The following is a 21,958-nucleotide window of genomic DNA, read 5'->3' as shown; positions in this document are numbered from 1 at the left end:
GTTTTCATTTGTTTTTATATTCAGAAATATCTCAATTAAGAACAGCCAAGACAAATAACTAGTTAAACAAGATACACAGGAACTACACAGTATGTGCTCAATCAATGAAACAGGTTAAGTTGTTTATATGTGTTGAGAAATTAACACGCTATTTTAAACACAAATTACCACTATGGTATTAATGATGGTAGGTTTTATAGGAGATACTCACTTATAGATAAAACAATAAACTGGAAGAAACTTAGTATGGTATCTTATCCACAACAATTACGGCGTATTTTTACCTGAACGTCGCCTAGGCGACTGACGTTGGGAGTGACGAAGTACTTGATGCCGTCCCCTGCCCCCGGGAGTAGTGAGCCCCGGATGAGGAGGATGGTCAGTATGAGGTAGGGGATGGTAGCCGTAAACCACACGACCTATAGGTGTAATGTGTAGTGCTTTAGTGTATACTGTTATAGTAACAGGCAATGCTTAATATATACATCATTATGATGGTGTTATATAGACGTAACAGTAACGGGCAATGTTTTAATGTATACATCATTATGACGGTGTTATTACAGTTCTGCGTCACACAGTAACAAACACTGTTATACTATATATTTACATTTACATTCCTTGGATCCATTGACGGTAGTGCTTCTGTATCTAACATCGTAATAACATCCAGTGTTTCTTAATATACATCAATAAAAGTGTTATACATTTTACGCTAAATTATCCACCAATCTTGTGTACTTCGTGACGTCACGTTACTATTGTAGTGTGATATAATTGTGACGTCACGACGTTGTTCTTTTGAATAAACCTGAAGAGCCCTGTTTTTTAGTCGGTCGTTAATCTTATTTTATCTATATATAAATATATATATATATACATTGTAATAGTAACATACATTGTTACATATATAATAGATGACGTCACATTAACAGTGTTTCAATATATCACGTGGTACTAAACATATATTTGGCTTGCGCAGTTAACGACCTGTTGGTTACAAACACCTCTAGCAAAATGCTCTGACGAGGAGCACAGTGAGACAGTATACATAGTCAAAACAGATAATGCTAATCGAATGGCATTTTTAACATAAAACGCTGTTATGTGGTGAAACTATTTATAATTTCAAAGAAACAAGTATAAATTATTTAAATTGAGTTTATGAATTCACATTATATTGTCAAAGCTTTGCAGAGCTTCGATGAAAATATCGAGGTGTTCAATAAAGTTTAACAAATCTCTTAGAATTCAAATTAACTAAAAGAACATGGCGTTTTTCTATCACAAAACTACGATTTTATATTTAATATTCAGTAATAACGTAGATGTTTACAAAGTCCAACAAACATTGAATATTTTCTTAGATATTTTAGTGCACACACATCTTGGTTAACTTGATACGACATGGGAATTACATCGGTACTATCGGGCAATATACTTTTAACATAAGTTACCTGCCGATATCATTTGCTTCACTTCGAATGTAATATGATCGCTGTGAATACAATATTATCATGCATAAAAGTTAATATTATACAACTATGTACTTCAGGTGAGGTCTCTCCATGATTTACGAACCTGGTCTGAACAATATTCACAGAGGCCGAAGGCCGAGGTAAATATTGTTCAGACCAGGTCAGTAAATCAGGGAGAGACCGAACTGAAGTCCACAATTGTTTTATTATATGACATTTTACAATGAGATTACTAATGTTTCAAGTTATAAAAATACATATGGCATGGATCATTTTGGAATCACAGAGTGAAGCACTTCAAATACAAAATAACATACACACGAATTTAATTTCAAATTCAATTCATGTGATATTTAATTTCAAGTAAATAGTATTTGCACAATCGACATCATCAATATTCACATAGTTCAGAATTTGATGAGATGATTCATTTGTAGTTGAATTCAGTAGTGTGATTGGTAACAGAATCACAGACTTGCTGGGAAATTACCTAGGCCTATTTTTAGTAGCGGTCTGTAACACTTTTCTATTTATAGGTCGAGGTCTGTAACACATGACGTCGCTCCTCCAATCAGGGCTGGGAATTAGCACCAGTCATATAATAACAATACATATTTATTTACATTATAAAGCACGACACCTTACCGCATGCCATCGGTATTCGCTAGTGTTTCGAATAATCTTTAAAAAGATTACAATTTCTAACAAAATTACTTTATTGAATCAAATTTCTTAAGATTTCTGCAGTATTTATACAGAGACACGTTGTGACACTATCTAAATGTGTGGATGAACCTCCTCTAGTCTCCCTTTTAATAATGCTACAGTCACATCAATATGATCGCTAACTGAACCTTATATCTTTGTATATTGGTCTCCTTCTTGGGAGCACCGCTTACCAACCTTATAACTCACCGACCCAGCAATCCTGTCCGTGTATACATGGTTTTAACTGAATATTTAAAAACTTTATAATAAAAACCCCAGATTAGCAGTTTTTGCAATTCTTCGCTGCAGGCCTGGTGTTATTGAGTAGTTAGTGAGATGTATTCGTTGATAACTAATCACAATAGCTGTCTCCATACACAGCAGGCAGTACAATACAAGGGCAGGCGCTCCTGTATTGATGTTACCTCTACTACATACACTGGCTCGGAGACTTAGACTGTTTCCAGAAAGTCAGCCCTCGGCTTGGTCTTTAAGTTTCGGGTTACACAAAATATTTGATCAAGTTCATCTGAGGGGCATTGAGATCTGTATCGTTAATCATATGTTCCCCTGTGTGCAATGTATACTAATACATGTTCAGATATTATCTAAGACTTTTTAAATATAAACTAGAACATGAGACCCTGGAGTGCAATATCGAAATTGAATTATGTGTTATTTAACGTCAAAGTAGTATGATTAAACTAGTACAGCTAAAATAAGCACACGCGGGAAAAAACGTATATATTTAACTCCGGGAATATCATCATAACTTTCTTTCTGAACAACAGTCCTTAACAGCCAATTCTACCTCTATAAACTATTAACAGGAGCTTTTCAATAGTTCCTTTGTATACTTTTAACAGGTTCGTTTCGATTATTTAAACTCGAATGAGACATTATCGTTAAAATAGATATAAACTAGAGCGCATGAGACCCGAGATTGCGATATCAAAATTAAATTGAATTATAAATTATTTAACGTCAAACCAGTATGATGAAAATAGTACAGTTGAAATAATCACACACAGCAAACTGGGTAAGTATTTAATTTCTGGAGTATAATCAAACCTTTCTTTTTGATCAACGGTCCTTAACAGCAAATTCTACGTCTATAAACTGTTCACAGGTTCATTCGATGTATTGAACTCGAATGTGATATTATCGTTAAAATCTGCGTCTGGTTTTAAACATTTTATTGTTAATATGATAGTTCGACAATATCGCGCCAACGAGATGACAATGGATAAAATACGAATATAAATGCTAATACCTACGATTGTTCACGTAGTCTAACGTTATCGCCAATTTAAGCTATTAGAATATGTGTTAAGTTACCTTGCCAGCACTTTTGACGCTTTTCCAGAGACTGAAGTAGAGGATGACGAAGGTAAGGAGGACACACAGGGCCAGCTCCCATTTAACGGGACCCAGATCATTAATGCCGTTACTCTTGTGCAGCCCCAGCATCCCTCGTCTGTAACAAGTAAACACGTACTGCAGTCGTAGCATCGCACTTCCCGACACACCACTTCAGTGGGGTACTTTAATTTACCAATTAACATTTGTCAATTAGAGACATCACAATAAAGTGTCTTGCAATTATGTCAGCATTTACATATTTGTATAAATAAATTACACAACAAAAGTAATAATTGTGTTGCTATTGGAATTACTTTCAACGTGCAATCAGAATATGATGGTTGTCTTTGAAAAGCATATCTTTGGGAAATATAAAGCAACTGTTTTCTGTTACGACCCTCTTACATCAAGCTATGAGATAAAATAGTTCTATGCGTATTGTGAGGCATTCATTAACATTTTTACAAAGCTATTGTTTCAATTTGTGAATAGCTAATCATAAACTAGAAAACTATCATATGTTATATCATTGTAAAAACACCATGGTCCGAACTACGCGGCAAGCGCTGGCTCGGAAAGGTTTGCGCATCATATACCTACTCGTAGAACTCGAAAGCCGAGGATACTGAAGTGTTGGCGTCATAGGTACGGTTGAGATATGTCTTGTTGGTGTCCCAGTCAATCTGCCAGCAATTTTCGCTGTTAAATTCATGCGAGCAACTAGCCCAGGGCAGGACAGATGAGAATGAGGAAAACAGGTAGTAGAACGACCAGCCGATGACAAGGTTGTAGTAAAACGCAACGATGTACGCCATTAAGCATGAGGCGTACCCAATACCTGAAACAGAACGGTTTATATATAGATCTACAGAACATAGGCAGGAAGCGTACCCAATACCTGAAACAGAACGGTTTATATATAGATCTGCAGAACACAGGCAGGAAGTGTACATACTACCTGAAACAGAACGGTATACATACTGATACAGAACATAGGCATAAGCGTACCTAAAACCTAGAACAGAATAGTATACAGATATAAATGATAGTTATGAGGCGTACCCAATACCTGAAACAGAATTGTATATATATACATATATAGAATATAGGCCTGAGGCGTACTCATTTTCTGAAACAGAACGGCATTTATACAAATACAAAACTAGGGCATGAGGCGTACTTTATTCCATATCGTAAGAAACCTATGGTATGAATATGGTAATGTTAGTATTTTGACAAGCATGCCACGGTCGTAGACGTCGTTTTAGATAACAAAATAAACCAAACATTTTGACAGCTACACGTAAAAATTACAAATTTAAACATTAGACACCACATACTCGTCTTGTCAGCTCCATACGTCTTGGTATGTATGTTATATGACAATAACAGTCATCTCACGACCAAACAATATGACAAACGTAATGCTTTTTTCTGTCTTCTCCTCTATACTAATTTTTAGCCTACACTATGCTATCTTTCTGGTCCGCAGTTATCACATTTCGGCCCCAAACATGTTTACTTTACTTTCATCAGGAGTAAGATTTCATCTTTCCATGGACTGATTTTTCATTCATCGATAGTTACACTTCAGCCTCACTTGTATTAACTTTCATTTCATCAATAGTAACACTTCAGCCTCACTTGTATTCACTTTGATTTCATCAATAGTAACACTTCAGCCTCGCTTTTATTAACTTTAATTCCATCAATAGTAACACTTCAGCCTCACTTGTATTAACTTTTATTTCATCAATAGTAACTCTTCAGCCTCACTTGTATTAACTTTCATTTCATCAATAGTAACTCTTCAGCCTCACTTGTATTAACTTTCATTTCATCAATAGTAACACTTCAACCTCGCTTGTGTCAACTTTCATTTCATCAATAGTAACACTTCAGCCTCACTTGCATTAACCTTCATTTCATGTAATATAACATTTCAGCCTCGTTCTTGTGACATTTTCTTTCACTAGTTGGAACATTTTAGTCTTCCTTGTATCTACTTTCATTTTATCAGTAGTAACATACATGTGTCTTTCTCCTTTATGGTTGTGGAATAACTCGTTAGTATTTTAATGTCGGATAATAGAACCGTTGTCGTTAGTGACAAAGTGACACATTCACGTTAGTGTTATGTCATGTTAGTACCATATTTTAATACTCTTAGAATCAAGTCTGCAGCATATATTGCTGCGTGTAAGGGAAATGCTCAGTTAAGTAACATGCATGTTTTGTTTGAAAGAAAAATTCTTTTAAGAAGAACAATGATTTATTGTAAATGAAAGGACCCGGCAACAAACCAAACCTTGCCAACTAAATTAAGAGGAAAGAGTGCCAACGCTTAAATGTTGTGCATGTAATGTTAGGAAAAACCTACACGAACCCTGTAACAATGGAGTACATACACGATACATTATCCTCGGAGCTGGTAAATCTTTCAAAATGTTTTCCTCTCCTCACTCAGACTGTGAGATAAACAAGGCACTTGTCGGCCTGCAGTTGTCTTTGAACTAATATTATTAGTGTGAGAAGAATTGGCCCGACTCGGTGAAGTCAGGTGTGTGAATGGAGAAGGGTGTGATGATGGTTTACCCGCTGTACGACTATATGTCGGTAGACTGCTCTTTAAAACTATCAATAATATTCTAAGTGTTAAAATGTTTTCTTTACATGCACAATGTATATACATTGTAGCATGTAATTAGGTAGCTGGGAACACTTTGTAGGTATTGGCATATAGCAGTATTTACGACACAAAGTGACACGTTGAAGATTATTTCTCTGTTGCTTTTAAGCAATGTTTTTATATAATGACAGGTTAATTTGCAGTCCACTTAAAATGTAGATGAAGTTGATATTCTAACACAAGAAGAACAGTATGGTATTCTCATCTCACAACTTGAGAATAAATAAATGGATGACAAAACGCCATGATAACAACTAAACAAGCTGCTACAAAGAATGTGAAAACAAAATATGGCACTCAGTGAAGATAGGATTAGGGAACATATAACAATGTGTCTGGGTAGTCAGCAGGTTTCGTTCAATGTAAAACGAATAACGAATGATAAAAGATGAACGCCAATATTGTAAATATAAAGGATGGACCAGGCAAAGTTCGATTTAAATGTAGGTAACTAGGACTGGCACATATAAGCACAAAAACCTACTGCCTCTGAATTACCAACTCACAATCTTCTTATGCAATATAACACAGATTCTTTTTATACTAGTATTTTTTTCACATACTGTTGGCATAATCGAACACAAATAAGTTGGAAAGGTCAAATTCAGAGTTTGTCGGAATTCCTGAATCGTTTTCGATTGACTTTTGTCGCCTGACAGAAAACACATGGTTTTACAAAAATGGCTGTTCATCATTTCACTGTTTGTTAAAATATATTATGAACCAAAAGAAACCAAATGTAAAGATGAAATCTAGAATGTCCTCATGTTGTTTTGAGCGTTGATATATGGATTAAAATGCAAATTTAAAGCTTGATGATTGCATTGAACCATAAACCGTTTAAACACATTTAAGGATGCCCTACAGAAATAAAACACAATGGGAAAGATCACACGGCCTATCCATCACTATTGTTCTCATTTATTTTTGTCATTCGAAAATTAGCGGTGATACCATTTGTTCTAGGGGGGGGGTCCTGAATGGGGGGAAATATGGCAAAAGAAACGAATATACCCTCCTGTGCTTTAAATCAATGACACTACAGACTTTAACTGTAGTTGTTTTCCTTGCTCATTGCCAACAACGTGACCGATGGGGGCAGCTCACTACTGACCTTTACGATAAACGGGACGATTTCGATTTTCCGAAAGTGAACTTTCCCTGTTTTGATTGTATCATTTTATGAGTAGGCATTTCTGAATATACTGTAGTATCAGAAATGTAGATAATAAAAACAAAAATCTCGATTTAGTTGCAGGCGTATCATTTCCTATACGGACAACAAACGAACACCTGATACAACTATGTATACGAAAATCGTCAAAATGATCTCGCATGTAAATTAATGCATTCATAGTGCAAACTGTAACTCGTGAAAACGGAATGTTTGCCTCCACACCCAAAACTCTAAGTCTGGATTACATTATGCTTCCAAGATATCAAACGAATTATCTGTAAATGAAATATGAACGTTTTGAATGAACTAGATTATAGTGTAAGTGACGTCTGGATCGCTGTAAGGCTTAAATACATGTTTCTTATATCAACATCCGTAAACAATACTCCATAGCCACACCAGCGCTCTACCACACCACTATTGCAGTAGCAGTACGGATATTCCGAAATCAAACCACCTATCTTAAAACCACTGTCTGTTTCTCTATCTACGTGTTCAATCAGTTACAAGAACTTTAGGTATCTAGTTTAAGTGCACTACCACTGCAACTCATGATAAGATTGTTCGACTGGTACTTTCTGAAAACCAAGTACAAGAAAAAATGAGATGCGCATTAGACCTAAATTATGCCCTAAGATTGATGATTTGTTCATTTTACAAATCGTACCCACCAAAACAGGGATATATGTATACGCCAGAGGCCTCCTTAGGGAACGGGTATATTTTTACATATCAAAGCGTACTCTCAGAGGTGGAGATATTTTGTATATAACAAAGCGTACTCACAGAGGTGGAGACATTTTTATATAACAAAGCGTACTCTCAGAGGTGGAGATATTTATATATAACAAAAAGAACTCTCAGAGGTGGGGACAATGTTACATAACAAATCGTACTTTCAGAGGTGGGGACAATTTTATATAACAAAGCGTACTCTCAGAATTGGGGACATTTTTATATAACAAAGCGTACTCTCAGAGGTGGGGACATTTTTATATAACAAAGCGTACTCTTAGAGGTGGGGACATTTTTACATAGCAAAGCGTACTCTCAGAGGTGGAGATATTTTTATATAACAAAGCATACTCTCAGAGGTGGAGATATTTTTATATAACAAAGCGTACTCTCAGAGGTGGGGACATTTTTATATAACAAAGCGTACTCTTAGAGGTGGGACAATTTTACATAGCAAAGCGTACTCTCAGAGGTGGAGATATTTTCATATAACAAAGCGTACTCTCAGAGGTGGGGGCAATTTTACATAGCAAAGCGTACTCACAGAGGTGGAGATATTTTCATATAACAAAGCGTACTCTTTGAGGTGGAGATATTTTCATATAACAAAGCGTACTCTCAGAGGTGGGGACAATTTTACATAGCAAAGCGTTCTCTCAGAGGTGGAGATATTTTCATATAACAAAGCGTACTCTAAGAGGTGGGGACATTTTTACGTATAAAAGCGTACTCTTAGAAGTTGAGACATTTTTTCATAGAAAAGAGTTATCTTAGAGGCGGGAAGGTGGGGACATTTTTACATATCAAAGCGTACTCTTAGAAGTGGAGACATTTTTACATATAAAAGCGTAATCTTAGAGGTGGGGAGATGGGATATTTGTACATATCAAAGAGTAATCTGTGAGGTGGGGATATAGTTATTATTTAACCAGGCCACTTTCCCCTAAAGATCAGGAATACTTTCACATTGCAAAACGTATTCCTAAAGAGGGCATTGACATATGGACACTTACCTCTAAAGAGGGGAGACATTTTCCAGACACGGATGGGTCCCTCCTGCGTGTACTGGCCCATGGAAAGCTCCATCATAAACACAGGAATGGCGCCCAGCAGTAACACAGTGAAATATGGAATGATAAACGCACCTGGAAAAAGATATTTTTATATAAAATATTCGCATTTAGTAATAATGCTGCTATGAATGCTATTATATCGGCATTTATTCGCAAAAGAAAGCAATGTTTAAAACGTCAGCATAATGCAGAGGGAAATGCACAACAAACAACAAAGAAAGCTTAGCGTTAGTTGTAAAAAGGATGAAGAATTAAATAACACACACATTTTTTAAAATATAGCTAGACGCTAAGCATAAAATGAAAGCGCGCGTGTGTTTTAATTTGTGGACATAAAACAACTCCGTTATCGATTGATATGAATTACTTGAATACATACCGGAATGAAAGTCTCTACTTGGTAAACAAATTAACTGTGGCTTTTCACTCTTTATCCTATACATGGAATATATTACCCTTAAACTGTATCATATAGATGTTATATGTTACCCACATTATCTTATATATGTTGTATGTAACCCTATACCTGCTGTTACCCACTGCATGCTTTATAAGAGGAGATTAATGTGGAAATCCCCGGTAGAATTGGGAATTTGCTTTCGTGCCCTCTGCATGGGAACACGAAAATGACAAAAAATGATTCTGCTGCAGCTATTGCAATATTTAGAGACTTGCTTGGCAATACCTCACTTCTGGTTTAAATGTTGAATGCTTGCCCAGGTGAGGCAATGCGTTCTGTCCCAAGGACGGGACATACCAAAGACCTTAAAAATGATAGTTGTTATTCCTGCTTTACGCTCAGCTTTAGAGTAAAGGCAACAACTGGTTCAACCGTTGTCAGTATAATGTGATCGGGCGGAATGCTGTGCGGGGTGCCTTTGGCATGGTATGTCAGTGAGATAGAACTATAAAGACGGCAATAGATCCGCGCTACCACAAGGAGGCAAATACACCAACAAACCCTGTCTCGGGCACACATCTGATCTGACATAATGCACATGGAGGCACGTCCTTAAATGACCTAAGCTGTTGATAGAATGTTATACTCTATACAATCAACCAACAAACGTTAATCTGTAGATGTTTTATGTTATCATATAAACGTTATCATAAAGAGGTTATCTGTTACCCTACACAAGTGATACAATAAATGTTATAAGCTACCCTACAAACGTTATCCTACATATGTCAACAATACCCTAAAATGTTGTTCTTTGTTATATGATACCCTATAAATGTTATCTTTTACATTGCGATAACATTACATAAACGTAATGTTATAGACGTTATGTTATCTTACAATCGTTATCCAGATAACGTGAAGTAAGCGTTATCATGTAAGCGTGATGCTACCAAGTAAACGTTATTCTGTAAGCGTGATGCTACAAAGTAAACGTTATTCTGTAAGCGTGATGCTACCAAGTAAACGTTATTCTGTAAGCGTGATGCTACCAAGTAAACGTTATTCTGTAAGCGTGATGCTACCAAGTAATTGTTATCTGTAAGCGTGATGCTATCAAGTAAACGTTATCTGTAAGCGTGATGCTACAAAGTAAACGTTATTCTGTAAGCGTGATGCTACAAAGTAAACGTTATTCTGTAAGCGTGATGCTACCGAGTAAACGTTATTCTGTAAGCGTGATGCTACCAAGTAAACGGTATCATGTAAGCGTGATGCTACCAAGTAAACATTATTCTGTAAGCGTGATGCTACCAAGTAATCGTTATCTGTAAGCGTGATGCTATCAAGTAAACGTTATCTGTAAGCGTGATGCTACCAAGTAAACGTTATCATGTAAGCGTGATGCTACCAAGTAAACGTTATTCTGTAAGAGTGATGCTACCAAGTAAACGTTATCTGTAAGCGTGATGCTATCAAGTAAACGTTATTCTGTAAGCGTGATGCTACCAAGTAAACATTATTCTGTAAGCGTGATGCTACCAAGTAAACGTTATTTTGAAAGCGTGATGCTATCAAGTAAACGTTATTTTGTAATTTGTTTGTTTTAAGTTAAACGTCCTAGCACTAGATAAGGTTATTTGAAGACGAGTTCATGAGGAGACAACTTAGCAGACACCTGAGGAGACACCTAATAAAGACACATGAGAAGACACCTAATAAAGACACATGGGGAGACACCCCATAAAGACACATGAGAAGACACCTAATAAAGACACATGATAAAAGACACCTAATAAAGACACATGAGAAGACACCTAATAAAAGACACATGAGAAGACACCTAATAAAAGACACGTGAGGAGACACCTTATAAAGACACATGAGAAGACACCTAATAAAGACACACGAAGAGACACCTAAGAAGACACATGAGAAGACACCGAAGAAGACACATGAGGTGAAAATTAAGCAGACATCTAAGACACCTGAGAAGACACATGAAGAGACACATAAGTAGACACCTAAGCAGACACATAAGCAGACACCTGAGGAGACACCTGATGAGACACATGATGAGTCACCTCAGAAGACACATGAGGAGACACCTAAGGCACATGAGGAGACACCTAAGACGACACCTGAGGAGGCACATAAGAAAGACACACAAGGAGCCACCTAAAAATACACCTGAGGAGACACCTTAGAATACACATGAGGAGACACCTAAGAAGACACATGAGGAGACACCTAAGCATACACATAAGGAGACACACGAGGAGACACCTAAAAATACACCTGAGGAGACATATAAAAAGACACATGAGGAGACACACAAGAAGACGCATGAGGAGAAAGGAAAGAGTAAGAAAGCGAGACAAGAAATTATATAGATTCCAATTCTGGCAATAGGATGGCAGATCATAATTGGTTTCTTCAATGTCCACTAAGCAGAAGGCACAAAAGAAAACCTCCAATCCTCCACCTTAGCCGCCTCTTACAATTATCTTTCACCAAACTTGCAGAGGTATAGATGTTTCACTCACCCTATACACGTTATATACACGGTGTTATTGTACAGAATCGTACGTTCATTCTGATTTATTTAGAGAGGCCTGCTATCGCCTGATGATGAGTTTACTACATGTATTAATGCTAGCACTGAAAACCTTTTATTACCATTCATTTCTATTATGCAATTGCTTGTTGCTGTTATTGCAATGTTTCATGAGAAATATACACACCGAACGGTTAGAAAGTAGGTCAACTCGAAGTGTCAGGAAATCTTATTTGTTAATATGTTTTCTCGTCAGAATCATGCTCCCGTGAAAATGTTCCTGAATTATGAGACTTGATAACGGGATTACAAGGGATCTTCTGGTGCAGTAATATCTTCTTGAACTTAATAACCAAATTACAACAACGTTCTCTTTCAAGGTCTTTAAGGTATAAGACGCAGCCCTTGGCCTATATAAAGATATTTTGGTATATTAACACCCATGGAATACACAACGGTGAAGAAAGTTTCGGTGTTACACAACGTCGCTAATTGCTACGTAAGCTAGATGTATACAGCAGCTAAGGACGTTTTATTGTTAGTGAAAGTCTATACGTAAACTTTACAGCAGTGAAGAAAGTTTCTATGTTAGTACGTCTATAAATAGCTATCAGTCATCAAGGTTGGCCCTAGCCTTCAGTTTGTATCTGGAATTTATTCTGATATTCGTAGCACGCTAGTCTAGTGGTAGGACGCCGGGCTGGTGACCGAAGGGTTGCGGGTTCGAGCCACGGGACGGCACTGTGTTGTATCTTTGAGCAAGATACTTTACTCCGCTTGTTTCAGTCTACTCAGCTGTAAATGAGAACGTGGTTGGGTAGTACTAGAAATCTTGAATGCTAGCTGTGAGCACCGAAATGGCAGCACCGGCTGTATGCTCCCCAGGGAGTTGAGAAAGATGTTGGCTGGTTGCAAAGGCCCTATAATATAACCACGGATAATAATTTGTGAACCGCTTTGAGACGACCTACGAATTAGGTTGTGATAAAGCGGTATATAAGTTATTATAATTAATTACATGGCCTACATCATTAGATATTAGTTTAATCATTACGTGTTTGCCCTTTGTTATTATTTCATGAAATGTATGGAATTTCTCTTCCGTATTGTATGTATACACTGAAACTTCAACATGCCATACTGTCCATAACGACTTTAATACAGATGGGTCGAATTGACCAGTTTCCTATTTGTCCAATTAACCAAATGCTGTTAACTAATTATAGTATTATTATAAATGCTACTGATATATTTGTACTTATACCGTTCTAAACTGCAGATAAAAGAAATATGCACAAGTATCTTGATAGACTGGTATCTCCACTGGTAAGAATTGGCCGCTCTCTATCGACTCGGCTAAGGACCATCCACAGGTACTAGCCTCGGACTGGACATGGTAATGTAAGGGCATGAACTGTCATACAGGTAAGTTTGTATCCTAACGTGGAAACACTGTACTGATATTGAATTGCGTACATGTAGGGGACAGTACAGCGTCCGACTCCAGGGGTTACGCTCACATTCGCTCTCTGTACCCTTGGTATATGTCATAGCAAAATTGAAGGCACATGACTAGCTATTTGATTGGTCTCAGGTAAAGAAAATGCTGACCAATCGCTAGGCTGATCCCTGTTCTTTAAGATTACAGAGGAGCGACGCCCGACTTCGCCAGTCGTCAAATTTGCCGTTACGCGACCGCCAGATTATTTTGATGGCATCAAAGGTTCAAACTAGTCTTCTCGTCTCACCCACAAGGTGTTGCACACTGAGTTTTTAATTTTGCTATGACATATTCCTTGGGTGCAGAAAGCGAATGTGAGCTAAACCTCCTGGAGTACCAGGTGTGGCTAGGGATAGAGCTTCTCTTTATCTCCTTCGGTAAAGCGTAGACAATGTAAGACCAATTAACCAAAGATCCCGGTTTTTCTTTTAATAACTGAGGCACTGCAAAATAACGCCCTTCACACTTTGTTATCGTTTTTAATTTGGAACTCTTACCAAAAGATAGCAGCAAACGGCAGAATAGCGTTGAGTAACTCATTCAAAATGGCGCTCTGTCTTGTTGTCAAGAATGACGTCAATGAAAACTTGCGTCAAATATTACACTTATTCTCACGGTTTTTTTTGTTGTTGCAGCGATATATGCGTCGTGTTACATTTAAACATGTCATAAATGGAAATTTTAATAGTTTTACCGTTGAAAACCATATATATTTTACTTGTATGGAAGAATGTACTGGTAGTTTTAATCATGCTTCGGACTCGTGAAAAATATCGATATTCTGACAAAGGAGTCCTGCTCGTACAATACACATTGTTTATAACGGGAAACCATTCAATACCCTCTATTCACTCAACTTGTATCGGTATAACATGGTTAAGATGTGGCTAAACACCGGTGACGTTGTTGTTTTAAAGGCTATCAAGTTCAATGAATTAGCTGTTGTAATAGTACACCGTTATAAGCGTAGAGAAACGCCATTCAATGATAGATTCAACTTACCACCGCCATTTTTGTAGGCCAGATACGGGAATCTCCAGACGTTAGAGAGGTCCACAGAGTAGCCGATCACAGCCAACAAGTAGTCGGCCTTGTTACCCCAGTTTTCAACCGGAAGTTTAATATCATCATCGTCTGGGTAGTGGTCAGGAATGTCGTCAATATCGTCTACTTTCTCTGACAACAGAGAATTCTTCTCGGCGTCGGGACAGTCTCGTGGAGGGTCCTTGCCGTTCTGTATCTGGTCCTTGGAAATATCTGTAGGAATGACCGCCTGGAGCTCCATCGTGTTGGCGGTGGAGTCCGAATCCCCCGGACTGTCGTCGGTTTGACTGTCCGAGTGATCACTCTGGTCCGGGGCACTAAAGTCGAAGTCGTCGTAAAGATCGTCTTCCTCGTCGTCGGAACTTTCGGTTTTCTTCTGCAATTAACACTGTACAATTAATATCACATTTAATATCACAATGCAATATTTAGTAGTAAGATATTGCGAGTTAGTCAGACATTGGCTGGTGATCGTATGCTCCCTTGTTTTAAAATAAATACTGTATTCAGTCATTGCATGCACGTTTACTAATATTTGAAATGCATTAAACTGAAATAGTTAACTATTAAACAAAATCATTACATTATTCCGTATTGGAACAAGTCGAGATTGATCGTAGTTGTCCGTTCCACGTGGATGACGTAATTCTCCCAATAAGACTATTTGTGAGTTGTTTACCACAGTCCGAACGTATGACCAGGTCAACAGCCATAAACAAAATGAGCCTTTGGATCAGGCACTTACCGTCAACCCAGATATACGACCAATGGCGACAGCAAACCTGAGTAGTAGTATTAACGAGCAGGGGAGGCAACTCATGGGAAAAGGCACATCCCCATGTCTGTAAATTATGAGCATCAAATGTGCACATTTCTGTTCAAATAATCGGAACATGGGGATAGTGTTTAGAAAGACATTAATTGTAGAAATAAATTCAAAATTAAATTGTCAATGTGTTGTTTTAAAGATTTACGTTTCGTAAAACAGTACAGATTTATCAATCGGCGAATTATATTTTACCAGTTTCGCACGATCGCGTGTGATTGGTTGTTCCATGGGTACGTGTGATCAGCCATAAACTTTGATTGGCTGAGAGGATGTGCGAGAGAAACCTTTCCGGTCAATTGATTTTCTAAGAAATTGACGACGGCAGGCAGCGAGTGAGCCAAGCAAGTGTGAGAGTGTGCACATATATCACTGTATACCACAGGTAATTGGGCGAGTTAAGCTGGGTCTTCAGGTCATCGCCACCTGTCAGTGGCGCTACCGTCGACATTAATTGATGCAGTACATGTCCTCCTATTTTGCACAAGTGGAGTCGTATTCGCTGTAATAACACTTTAAACCTAACTTTTGATATGTTAAGCCTGACCTCCCTCGTCCATGCAATGTTGTAATGGTACATATATATGTCAGAAGACGGCAATGACCTTAAAACTGTGTATTAGCACCAAATTAATGAGACTGTTATATGTTTGTTTCCGTAATCCGTAGCTCAGACTGATTACAATGCCTCCTTTATATAGTGTTGTATGCAATAGCCCCTGTAAAGTAAGCTTCAGTAGAGACAGGTAAGACTCGACGTGGTCATCTGTAAAGTTATTAATCAGGTACTGTGCCTGGTAGATACAGCAGTTCAGTTGGCAAAGCATGACGTTCAGAGTTTCAACCTTTATCGAATCGGACAAAACCGTCATAACGCGTGTAAACTCACTTAATTTACTCATCATCAAACGAGGAAAAACATTTATTACCATAATGTCTTTCTTTGCTTAAGCTTTGTCATTTGACTATGAAAGCTTGCTGCCATGGTGATGTTTCACTCAAAGTAGGAAGTGTAAAAATGAAACGCAAAGCGGAAACCTTCAGGAAACACTGCCGGAATAGTTAACATCATTGAAGCCATGTCATTATTGTGTTTGTAAGTAATGTCTATGTCATTTCTGACTAACGACCATCCCTGGACGTTAAAGGTCACGACCGTATATACCACCAGCGGGACGTGTTAACCTCGCGTTGTTAATCTCGTGAAACATCGAGGGAGAGAAATGCAGAAACAAGAGAGCCCGCTCGGCATGATGGGTAATTAGGGTAAGCCTTATCTTATCGTTCGGGTATCAAAACTAATATTAGCATTCTTTAATATCAAATATATCCCTCTGAAGCGTATTTATAGACCGTATGCACGAGGAATTCTAAATTTAACGTAGATAGCCCGATGGTCGCTACACGTGTTTACCGCCACACGCTCTCACAATAAAACTCTTCAAGCTTTGAGAACATTCCCTGAATTCTACAGATTGAATGCTCTCTTTTGAATCTGATGTCAATATTTATGTACGACAAACTAAGATAACGGTAGGTTTTAGTACCTCCCTTATCCATGATATTTGGCGCGTGTAAAGCCCAGTTAGGCACGTGCTATATGACGTTTTGTCCTGCATTCGTCTACTGCAAATCAACACCTGCCTTTAAACATCCAATTGATTCATTAAAGTTAAAAGTGAAGAAGCATCTTCGAAATACCAAACTTTTGCTGAGAATATCATACCATTTGTCTACAATTACCAATTAGCGTGTCGGGTGTTTCCTGTAGATGGTGTTGGCCCGTGTTTGATGCTGTATGACCTTACCGTATCGGATCGATCACACAGACAGACATTGAGGCAGTTATGACAAGTCGGGGTACGGTGTCGACACATGTAAGGGATAAGGAATCGTGTAGAAATGGTTATTGGTCCTGTTTCTGTTTACCAAGGCGATGACGGAAGCATCGCGAACCGAACAAAACTGGTTACACGTAGCCAAACATAATTTTCATCAAACAGGGAGTCGGCAAAACCACAATGTATATGTAGTAGCTATATATAGCTGGTCATTGTGTATGCCGGATATCATTTGATGACCTCTCGCACTGTATTGTTAAAACCTACCAAAATCAAATGTTATATTACATTTGTATGTAATCGGAACTTTAGTTTCATTAGGCCGATGCTAACGATTTCATTTACTGAAAATCTGTCTGAAAAGCTCAAATTTGAAGCGCGAGTATTGAGCTAGCAATCTGATTATTGCCTTTTTCTTAAATTAAATTTATTTTTCAATTTCACCAGAAGCTATAGGTGATATAGGCATTATTAGGTAAGACAGAACACATGGTTATGTACAAGTACACATATTTGGTACACAGAATGTTTGGTACGTATACTGAGTACAGAGAACGCTTAGTACGTATATACTGGCTACACCGTTATACGTGGATTATATATTTGATACAAATAATAACTGGCACATACTTAGTGTACAAAATACCTGGTACATATATTGAATACATTTTCTTTATCGGGAATACCGTAGAGTTTGTGGGTGAATTTCGTACACTGTTTATCGTCCTTGTACTTGATTCACTCTCTCTATAAATGTGTTTGGTATACTTTTATTAGAAACAACGTAGACACGTAATTATTAACTTAGAATGAATATAAATGACCAGCAGGTGTTGGAGAAGCTTACTGTTTTAACAAAATAAGCCATATTGTCATACTGATACATAAACTGAGGATTTTATACAGTAAAATCGGCCATTAGCTCTGTGTAGAAATAGCTGTGATAATGGCAGCACAGCCGGAACACCTCAATCCTCACAGATAGAACGCATTAAACGGCAAGCTAGCTACAGATATTCATGTCATTTCAGAGATAACTATATATGATTAATAACATTTCATAAATAAAAGTGAAATGCTGGGCTCCGCGATATTTCGTGTAGAGTTTGGTGGCTCCATGGCCTCCCCTGTGGTGGGGAATAGGGGCCGGGATAGAGCCTAGTGTGATGATTGACGCCTAACATCGCTGGCAGGGACGGGAGGGAGATATCAAAACACTTATCTGTGCATAAATTGTATAAAAATAGGCCATACATATGTTATAATTATGTAGAGTAAGACAGATATGACCAATGAAGATTATAGTGTATCCGATGTGTTCCGAATGTATGATACTTTGTAATACCGTGTGACTGTAGCTACCACCAGTCTACGGCACATATAGAATATATCGAAAGATCATAAACTCTAAATTAATATAGTTTCTTCAAAAGAGAAAAAAACGTGTTATAAATGTAACCATTTTGCATATATGCGCAACGTCCATTATACTTCCGAGCATTGTTGCTAGTTACGTCATCATTCGGTGACGTCACAATGTAATGTCACCTTAGTGACACATTGTAAGGCCATAGCATAGAAGTTACCCACGGAAATCACTGCAAGTAAGTATTTTATCACATGTATAGCTAAACATTCCAGACATACTTCATACAACAATGCCTCCTCTCTGTCCTCGACGGCGAACCACATTAGATATCTAGATTATGTATCGATTTAATTTTCTAACCAGCATATCGTCTTAAAAAACTTGCCTTCTGCCTCGGGAGAGTTACGTATATCATATAGCACAATCATTTTCTGTACCGAGTATTATATATACATGTAGTGTTTACAAAGATAGATTTTGTGTCGATTATAAAATCGTCTTTGGGATACATAAGCTATTCGGAACCTCGTATTATACACAAGCCTGTAGTTACTGTATACCGACCTTCTGCAGAAAGATGGTTTGTTTCGAGCGGCTAAATGGAGTATAGACAAGTCTTCATTTGAAAAGCACAGTGACATTTTTCGGCAGTGTCAAGATGTTTCAACCATATTTAAGATGCTGCAATGCATGTTTGAATAATAAAACACTTTCAGTAGAACATAAATCTACACCGTCTGTCATCCTATCGTCTTAGTGGCGCCGTCGCGCGGACGCCAGTTAGAGCAGACAGGGGATGAGAAGATGGGAACAATGACATTTAATTAGACAATTTCATCAAGTGTCCGAGACAAACTCATCATTGTTGGTCTATTATTAGCATGCCTTATAAATACCATAGGAATGATTAGCATTCTCAGCCTGAATCTAAAATCCATTTGGTAAATTAGAAACACGATTCGGTTGCAGAAAGAACTAGTTTGTTTTAGTGTTCACAAGAGGGTTTCGGAAAGTGGGAGTACACAGCTCACATGTAATTCATTTAAAGAGTTCTCGAAGCTATTGAATGTGATCACGTCTGTTTATCGGTACGTTGTCCCACTTTAAGGTGTATGTAGCTTGGCTTAATTTATTTCGTCTCCACAGATGGATCCGGATATCAACAACTCAGCCGAGGAAATGGCCTTTTGTCGAGCTCTGACCTACTGGCGTGACGTGGAGAAGCGCTATATCTCCCGCCAACTGATGGACTCGCTCTCTAGCACAAAGACACAGCTACTCGCCATCGCCGAAAACGACACGTCGGAAGCAGAAGAGGCGAAAAATGCGGAATTGGCAGAAACTCCATTTCACATAAAGTATCACAATAATGGACAAGAGCTGTTCCGGGTATGGATGTACTCGTCTTTATCCCTCATGGCAGTTCTAATGCTCATGATATTCGGAAACGACATAATTTCTGTGTGGACGTGCACGGAGTGTGTGGAGCCGTGCCAACAGGAATGCCAAAAGTACATGTCCGGTAGTTTCTGGATTGACCGGGCCAGCCAGTACGTCCTGGGCGACGATTCCCTTCTCTAGGCAAAAAAAATATATACCCGGGCGAAAGGAAAAAAAAAGAAAAAAAACAAACAAACTTTAATGAAATATTAATTTTACTAAATATTATGAAGTATTTCAGTATATATTAAGTGTTTGAAGAATAGCAATAAGAGTACATGCTCGGTATTCTGTGATACAGACATTTCATCTACTGGCGTTTTTCCTCTTTTTAATAAATTCATTAAAAAATGAAAACCCTTCAAATTAAATCTTTTAAAAAACTACACTGAATCACGTGATGCGTAGAGTTGAAAGTGATGGAAAAGTTTTGTGAATTTTAGAAGTTGGCAAGATGTGAGATTTATTTTCAATAAAGAGATTCTACTTCTGAAAGTTCGTTTTCTGTGATTAACTGCTTTTAACCTCAGACCTTGTGTTTTGAGGGCTATTCCATTCTTACAGAGAAACCCATTATGATTCATCAGACGGGCTGCGGCAATGATCTAGTGGTATGTAACGGCACGAGAGGTCCGTAAAATCCCTCTAATATTCTTACTTCGATTACAAATTGGAGAAAACCCTTGAGTTACTATCTTAAACGATCCTGCACTTAACAATAAACGGCAAGGCCTGATAGAGGCGAGGATCTTCCCGGGATTTCATTTATTGCAGTTAGCAGCGTCACACGTATCAAAAAATGTTAAGATGTCGAAAGATTCAATTTATTTCTAGATAAAGTGTCTTTACACATTGAATATCTACACATTCTTTACATATCCGAATGGCGAACATATTTGTTCTAATAAAATGATGTAAAATATTAACATTACGAATAATGAAGTCTCATTTTCACGAACTTTTCGTAACTGAAGAGAATTTTATAACAAACTTTTCCATAGAAAAGCCTTATTGAAATAAAGGACATAACTCCACTAACGTTTCCCTACGGTGGCCGATTGATACGATGGGTAGTAGTGGACATTCAAATAAGTTTTTATAGAGTTATCACGATATTTTTCTTATGTTAATGAAATTTTGATTGGGCTAGATTATTCATCAGATATGCAGCGCTTAGTAAGTTGACCTTCGTCAGGGGTGAGGTGGGTTGAAGGTGGGGGTGGGGAGGGGAGTAGGGCACGAGTAGTTATTTTAGAGGGAACAATTTCAAGCTACCCCCATTTATCTGAGTATTGAAATAACAATATTTTATGAGTTCTTTTCATTGGTTCAATTTTCATTGGTTCAAAGTTCATTGTTCGGTGGTTCATTGTTCGGTGGTTCATTGTTCCTTGGTTCATTCGTTCATTGTTCATTGTTCATTATTCATTGGTTCATTGTTCATTATTCATTGGTTCATTGTTCAGTGATTCATTGGTTCATTGTTCATTGGTTCATTGTTCAGTGGTTCATTGGTTCATTGTTCATTGGTTCATTGTTCATTGGTTCATTATTCATTGTTCATTGGTTCATTATTCATTGGTTCATTGGTCAGTGGTTCATTGTTTCATTGTTCATTGTTCATTATTCATTGGTTCATTGTTCATTATTCATTGGTTCATTGTTCAGTGATTCATTGTTTCATTGGTTCATTGGTTCATTATTCATTGGTTCATTGTTCATTGTTCATTGTTCATTGGTTCATTGTTCATTGGTTCA

General features: G+C 37.6%; 2 protein-coding genes across 2 annotated transcripts in view; one reads left to right on the top strand and one right to left on the bottom strand.

Moving 5' to 3' along the window:
- The window catches only part of LOC110449896 (sodium-dependent noradrenaline transporter-like), a 49,174-nt gene that overhangs the window by 6,382 nt on the left and 20,834 nt on the right, over nucleotides 1–21,958 (bottom strand). Inside the window, exons 2-6 of the mRNA XM_021497042.1 lie at nucleotides 14,683–15,100; nucleotides 9,163–9,294; nucleotides 4,149–4,386; nucleotides 3,525–3,663; nucleotides 285–419 (exon numbers count right to left, since the gene is read on the bottom strand). Coding sequence (XP_021352717.1) covers nucleotides 285–419; nucleotides 3,525–3,663; nucleotides 4,149–4,386; nucleotides 9,163–9,294; nucleotides 14,683–15,100 — 1,062 coding nt within the window. The remainder of the gene's footprint in view (nucleotides 1–284; nucleotides 420–3,524; nucleotides 3,664–4,148; nucleotides 4,387–9,162; nucleotides 9,295–14,682; nucleotides 15,101–21,958) is intronic.
- On the top strand, nucleotides 18,928–20,682 carry LOC110449897. The gene is made up of 2 exons (XM_021497043.1): nucleotides 18,928–18,995; nucleotides 19,907–20,682. Exon 2 carries the CDS (start codon nucleotides 19,907–19,909, stop codon nucleotides 20,339–20,341), a length of 435 nt encoding a protein of 144 aa, XP_021352718.1. The 5' UTR covers nucleotides 18,928–18,995; the 3' UTR covers nucleotides 20,342–20,682.

This window comes from Mizuhopecten yessoensis, unplaced genomic scaffold (assembly GCF_002113885.1).
Source record: "Mizuhopecten yessoensis strain PY_sf001 unplaced genomic scaffold, ASM211388v2 scaffold4839, whole genome shotgun sequence".
NCBI classification, from domain to species: Eukaryota; Metazoa; Mollusca; class Bivalvia; order Pectinida; family Pectinidae; genus Mizuhopecten; species Mizuhopecten yessoensis.
This window is presented reverse-complemented; position numbering and strand designations above follow the sequence as displayed.

Bases quoted from the DNA above. Each gene is read 5' to 3' on its own strand.
- LOC110449897 (XM_021497043.1), top strand. From the start codon at position 19,907: ATGGATCCGGATATCAACAACTCAGCCGAGGAAATGGCCTTTTGTCGA.